The sequence below is a fragment of the Lactuca serriola genome, chromosome 7 (assembly GCF_051521515.1).
Source record: "Lactuca serriola cultivar US96UC23 chromosome 7, Lser_US96UC23_V15, whole genome shotgun sequence".
In the NCBI taxonomy this organism is placed as follows: Eukaryota; Viridiplantae; Streptophyta; class Magnoliopsida; order Asterales; family Asteraceae; genus Lactuca; species Lactuca serriola.
This window is the reverse complement of record NC_136414.1, coordinates 2,945,323-2,951,843: the sequence shown is the minus strand read 5'-3', so window position 1 is coordinate 2,951,843 and position 6,521 is coordinate 2,945,323. Positions and strand designations below refer to the sequence as shown.

Genomic DNA, 6,521 nt, shown 5'->3' with positions numbered 1-6,521 from the left:
TCAAATCTAAGGATCACAAGTAAAAGCTAGTTTACAAAGGATGAAGAAGGTTGCTTAAAAGAGTGAAATAGCACCAACCTATTCATACTCTTGATGTATCTCAATCACGAGCTTTCTAGTTGCTTCAAAGCTGACACAATCATATGACTGTTGATAGTTAGTGCCACACGGACTTAAACTTGCAAATCTTCTAAGAACACCGATTAAGATAACATTTGGATATGATTATAGTATGTCATTATCCTCAACACAGATTACATTACACGATATTAATTATGCTTAAACACTAAATAAAACAACACCTAAAATCTACTTGCATTTGCATATAAGAAAAGAAGAAACCCGAAATAAAAGATTTTATCATATCTTTATGCGGAGGCACCTCAACTGAAAATCAGAGATCCTCGCTGCAAAAACTCGATGGCACAACCGTAATTTCCAAACGACCCGTCCATTCTTCTCCAGGCTTCAATGTAATCGGCTTCTCTATCGCTGCACCATCCACACATAGCATTTGCTTGTACTCATCGTCTCCTAAATCCGTCATTGCTTTTGATTTCTTGTCCCATGGATTCCACACCACTAAACAAGAAAAATACATCAACAATTTAATGTCATTTGACTTTTTCAGGTCAAACAAGCAAAGTTTCATATTCAACTTCACGCTGATTGATTCTTTGGAAAAATTAGTCTTTGTCGATTTTGAAAATTTGTCGGTTTGACCTCAAAAGTCAAGAAAAGTATACGAAAAACAACTTACCCACATCCGGTAGCCCTTCCTTCCTCAACACATACGTTCGCTTCCTTTCATGATCAAGTACAGCAACACAATTTGGAGAACTAAGATAAACACGATCAATCTGAAACAATGTTACATTAAATAATATTAATAAACATGATTAAAAACGTATGATTTGAAAATTAGGAAAGTATAAAGATAGATTTACCTCGGATTCAAAAGTGATAGCATCTCCTTGTTCTGTAAACCGTTCTCTTTTAAAAAGGTTGTCAAAGTAGTCCATTGTTTCTAGCCCTTCGATCCTCACTTCACTATGAAATGAATCAACAGCATGAAGTTTCAGAAAAAAAAAAAAAACCACAAGATTTCATAAAATTAAATTCCAAAAAGAAAAACATACCTGATGTCAGAAACAGAGAGATACGAGTGGTAAGCAAACGAGAAACTGAAAGGCTTCCCATTCACATTCCTAATACGAGATGTTAACGATAAATTCCCATCCATCCCCAGGCCAACTCTAAGACGAAACTCGAAGCTGCAGAAAAAGGGGATTAATATTTTATCAGGTTAAGTACTTAAAAAAACATGGCTTAATGCTTAATGTACTAAGACACTAATCCTTTTCCTATTTGCCCTTTTTTCCTCTCACGTCAAAATTGATTAATATTGTGAATTTCTTTTTTGGATGGTAAAGGGTAAAATGGTCATTTAGTCCGGTCTTGAAAAGAAACAACTCTTGCTTATACAACACTTTATCCATACACACATGACACATCTTTACCCGTATAGGACTTACTTAATGGGATAAAAAGAAAGGATATGTAAACTCTTTGTGTAAAAAAATGGTTGAATTAGGGTATGGTATACTTTATTGGTAAAATAGGTGAAATTACAAAAATAACCTGTGTGGCCAAAATTTGAGATCTTCTTCGGACGGTTTGAGTAGCAAATCGACAAAAGATTTGCCATGGGAATCGTTGGCGGGAAGTGGCGGAGGATCATCATCAACAGTCCAAAGTTTGTTTCTTGCAAATCCATGTTGCTCAAGTGAATCACAATTACCAAACTATACATATATATATGTCAAAAGGTACAAATAAACAAATAAGTCAACTTTGATTTGACCATTGCTCATAGGTTTATAAATTTATAATGCACGAAAACTATCAACATACCTGAGGAAAACAAATCGGAATGCCTCCTCGCATTGCCTTTGGTGGCTTAAAGATTGCCTAAAATTGTTAAAGAGTATATATCATCATCAGTTTCACAAAAAAAAAAAAAATGAATTTATTAAAACAAAATGAAAAAATTAAGGGGAAAAAAGGCCACACCTTGCTACTTGTAAACAAAAGTTCTTCACCTCGTTCATTTCGCCATGAAATCACCTGACCTCCATGTAAGCTAACCTATAGAAATATGAATTAGCAACCTACTTTCATTTCTTTGTTTATTATAGCATCTGATTTTATTTTCTTTTTGTGACAAGATTGTATTTTCTATTTCTTGTTCTTATTAGGACATTATACTTTGAAGAATCTATCCAATTAATATTATAGCAGTGAAAATTGCTATAATAGGAAGAAATGAAAGGAGGATGTTATAATAAAGAAAACAAAGAAAGGATTTAACCAAATTTATGGAAGATAAAATAGTAACTAACTCTAGCTGAAGCTCCTTGTGGATTCCGAAGCACAATTTGCTCGATTCCATTCCAGTCTTTTGTCCTTTCCAGGGCCAACCTGGAATCCCAAACCGCTGCAGAGTGCCCCATTTTTTCTTACCTCTCTTGCAAAAACTAATGGCTAATTAAAATCTTTAAAATCAGCAATTACTTATTCCGATATTTTCCAAATCAGACCCTCAAAATATTCCATTAAGACACTTCTTGAAATTGGGATTCAACGTGAAACCCCCTTGAATTACAATCTTTGAAAACTGATGCTTTTATTCACGCCACCTAGCAAAAGGATAAGAAGGACAAAAGTCAAGATTTTGATACAAGAATTTAGAATCCTTACCAAATATTCAACCCCAAAAGAATCAAATGAAAAATTTTCAAACAAGTAAAAAACACATGTCCTAAACATAATTACAGGTCATGGTTTCAAGACTTTTTTTTTTTTTTTTGTTAACTTTACCTTGGTTAATATAAACTAAGAAATTGATAGATGCATGATCTTAGTACCTGAAGTTCAACCAAAATAAATACCCAACATATTTGTCAAACGTGTATACTTAAAAGTACTCTATCTCACGTGAAGAGTCAACTTTAAAGTTTAGAAGGAATCTAACCATAAGTGTTTAATTATTTTACACTTCATCATATAAACTCCTATCTTAAATTTGACACAAAAAAAAAAAAAAAAAAAAAAAAAGGAACTACAAATTTTTCAAGAAAAAACGAATCAAATGAAGCATAAAACTAGCAAAACACATGAACTTAACTAGATCACTCTTTTCATCCCTAAAAGTTTGAATTTGTGTTGAACTTTTTGATTTGAAATATAAAAGAGATTGTAAACTTTTTTGAAATAGCCCGTAAACTACAACCAAGGGGTGAAACTTTTTGCCACCAGCCTGTTGGTGAAAGTTTATTGAACAATACTCGATTATAGTTAGTAAATAATCAGACCCAAAAAAGATTCTAAATTGGAATTTAAAAAAAAAACAAAAAAAAAAAAAAAAAAAAAAAAAAACTGGGGAAAAATTCCTAGAAATAATTCCAACCAACAATGAACAAAAACCCGCATCCTTAAATTGAAATCCAAATCAAAATCTCAAAATTAAATTCAAAAACAAAAACTTTGATTACAAAGTGATTAGGGTTTCCCTCAATCAAATTCACACTCCCCCAATCCCAACTTTTTCCCCAATTTCAAGAAAGCAAGAGCAAGAACACAAGTTTGAAACAGTTTGCATCGCACATTACCAAATGAGGATAATCAAACTTCCAAAACAAAAAATGAACCCAATTCCACAAATTGGATCCAAAACCTCACAGGTAGACCTTCTGCAACAGTAACAAACTTATATATGTAATAATAACCACAATAAGCAAAGAAATCGTCACATATAAACGACACCCACTTGAGGAAACAAGAAGCAGTAGATAAAGAACACAATACACGAACAAACTGAATCAACTTACAAAAAATTTCACATACATTGATGGTGTGAGATGCGTAAACCGCTTGAAAGAGAGAAATATGAGGAGAATTCAGGAACTTTAAATAAAGTTTGGGGGGGTTTTGTTTTCGGTTTTTAAAAAACTGGGCAAAAACAGAATAAAGAAACATGGGGTAAGAGGCAAGATTGTGAAAACATGTGCAAGAACATAATAAAATAAACTAAATTTAAGCATAAATTAAGGGGAAATAAATGAAGGGGTACCTTGAAATTTTTATCTGCTTCGGAGGAGGGGAAGGACGTGGAAGATACGTGAAGTACATGTAGATTGTACAAACGGTCAAGATTTGAAAAAGCTACAGGAAATTGAGGAATTCAGAGATTTATTCAATTATTTTTTAATTTAAATTGTCGGAGGGGACAAAAAGGATTCAACTTGATGAATGAAATTGGATCAAGACGATGGTAGGAGTAGGACTAGGGATGGCAAATGGGCCAAGAAGAGAATAGATCGTCAATATTATCACTTTGCACCCTTCTTCTACTGCATAAATACATTTAGACCCCTCATGTCTTTTAAACAAATAGTGGGAGAACTTCATTCTCACAAAACGGAATTCGGTTTTCAATCATTTATGATGATATTTGTCTAACAATCATAGAATTGCTTACGACATGCTAATACAACGGATGTCCACCTATTTTTTTTATAACCAATTACAGATCTTATACATGTGATTTATTAAAATAAATCCGATATATTTGTATTCATAAAATGGATCGAATAAAGGAATGATGGCAATGAAACTTGTTGTGAATAGGGTGTGTCCTTGTTGGTTTTGGAGTGCTTGCCATGAAGGTGCAATTACTTTCATTTATTATAGACTAAACTGCACAAATGGTCCCTATGGTTTGCTCAAAATTGTCACTTTGGTCCAAAAAAGTTTAGACTAGCATCACAGGTCCAAAGTTTTTATTTTGTTGCGAGTTCGGTCCATTGCACTTTAAAAATTCTTCAAATGACGGATTTGCCCTTTTCTATATGTTTTTTCCTTTTTTTTCCTTTATTATTATATTATTATTTAATTACAAACGTTCCCACCTTCTCTCTCTCTCTTTCTCTCTCTCTCTCTAGAATCCATTCTCACGACACCACCACCCGTTTTTGATTTAGGGACTTTAACGACTTGCTTCAAAAATTTTAAATGCCAAATGATGGCTTAAACAGAAATTTGTGAAGCCAAATTACTGAAAATTAATGAACATAACTAAGAACTACAACTTGTAACATGGAAAGATCATTCAGATAAAAGATCAAACACTTGGTGGGCATCAACCATACTTTGTATAAGAAGATGCAGCAAGAACGATATTCACATGAGAAAGAAGATAATAAATGTGCTTGTCAAACACTCGATTCATACAACATAGATTAACTCACACACTTCAATATCATGTCATTGAGTTGAACCCACCAGACAAATCAATTATGCATCAAAAATTAAAACCAATTTTCTCAAACTCATAGGGTACACCCAAAACATGCGACTCAAGTATGTATGTGTGAGTGAGTTTGACGTGAAGACAATCAAGCAAAGATTATGATTATCAAGCTTACCGGAACTTTGATCTTGATCTCGATCTCCCCTACCCCCTTTCTCTCTCAAATTTAGGAAATTAAGAAAATTGAATCGGTGCACCATTCTATCTACATTTTCTTATAGATAGAACTGGGAGAGAAGTGGAAATGGTAGTTCGATTGAGAACCGATTTTACCATCGGAAGGAGATGTCGTTTCTTTGCAGATTTCATAGTGGATTCCTCAAACCCACTAGTCGCTAACGAACAGAGGTACCCCATTGCCGACGTGAATCAAGTCGATTCAACTAACAAAGTGCTAAATTGGATGAAAAATCAAAGGGTTTTTACAAGGGGGTTCATTGTAGAAGACGATGAACAATACTTGCCTCAATCAGGTATGCTCAGACCTTGTTCCTCACTGGCTTCATCTTTTTCCATATCTCTATTCTTCCATGGATTCAGAAAAAAAGAATGAGAACGGTAATGAAATCGTTGTTGGTGGGTTTGGGTTGCAAGGAAGAAGAACAAGGGGAAGGGATTGTATGTTCTCGATTATATGTGTTACTGCGTGTATACATATACGTTCTTGATTGTGTATGTATGTTCTCTCTTAGGAGCAAAATAATCATTCATCAGATTCTATATATTTTTTTTTGAGGAAGAACACGATCAAGGAGAGAGAGAGAGAGAGAGAGAGAGAGAGAGACCCTTTGTAATTAAATAATAATAAAGGAAAAAACAAATAGAAAGGGGAAAATCCGTCATTTGAAGAATTTTTAAAGTGCTTTTGACCGAACTCGCAACAAAATGAAAACTTTGGATCTGTGGTGCTAGTCTAAACTTTTTTGGACCAAAGTAGCAATTTTGAGCAAACCACATGGACCATTTGTGCAGTTTAGTCTTTATTATAATTGTCTTATTAGTAAAACTTAACATGGTCCTACATGTAGGTACATGTTAGTATGTGTATATATAAGTGACTATATATGTTGGAGTTTCCATTCTCTCCATAAGGACTTTTTTAAAGAGAGACGTTTTGCATCCATATGGTTCAACACATCCCTATTCATCT

At 33.7% G+C, this 6,521-nt stretch overlaps 1 protein-coding gene across 3 annotated transcripts; it reads right to left on the bottom strand.

Moving 5' to 3' along the window:
* Window positions 1–203: 203 nt before the first annotated feature.
* On the bottom strand, window positions 204–4,279 carry LOC145061759 (putative glucose-6-phosphate 1-epimerase). 3 transcript variants are annotated; one of them, XM_079009313.1, is made up of 9 exons: window positions 4,133–4,279; window positions 2,403–2,699; window positions 2,074–2,148; window positions 1,915–1,971; window positions 1,642–1,805; window positions 1,140–1,274; window positions 948–1,050; window positions 761–860; window positions 204–582 (listed from the first exon to the last, which is right to left on the bottom strand). In XM_079009313.1, exons 2-9 carry the CDS (start codon window positions 2,511–2,513, stop codon window positions 395–397), a joined length of 933 nt encoding a protein of 310 aa, XP_078865439.1. In that variant the 5' UTR covers window positions 2,514–2,699; window positions 4,133–4,279; the 3' UTR covers window positions 204–394. The 3 variants fall into 3 exon arrangements, with proteins under 3 accessions (XP_078865439.1, XP_078865438.1, XP_078865437.1); XM_079009312.1 differs by lacking the exon at window positions 4,133–4,279 and adding an exon at window positions 3,891–4,069; XM_079009311.1 differs by lacking the exon at window positions 4,133–4,279 and adding an exon at window positions 3,907–4,068.
* Between the last annotated feature and the right edge of the window lie 2,242 nt (window positions 4,280–6,521).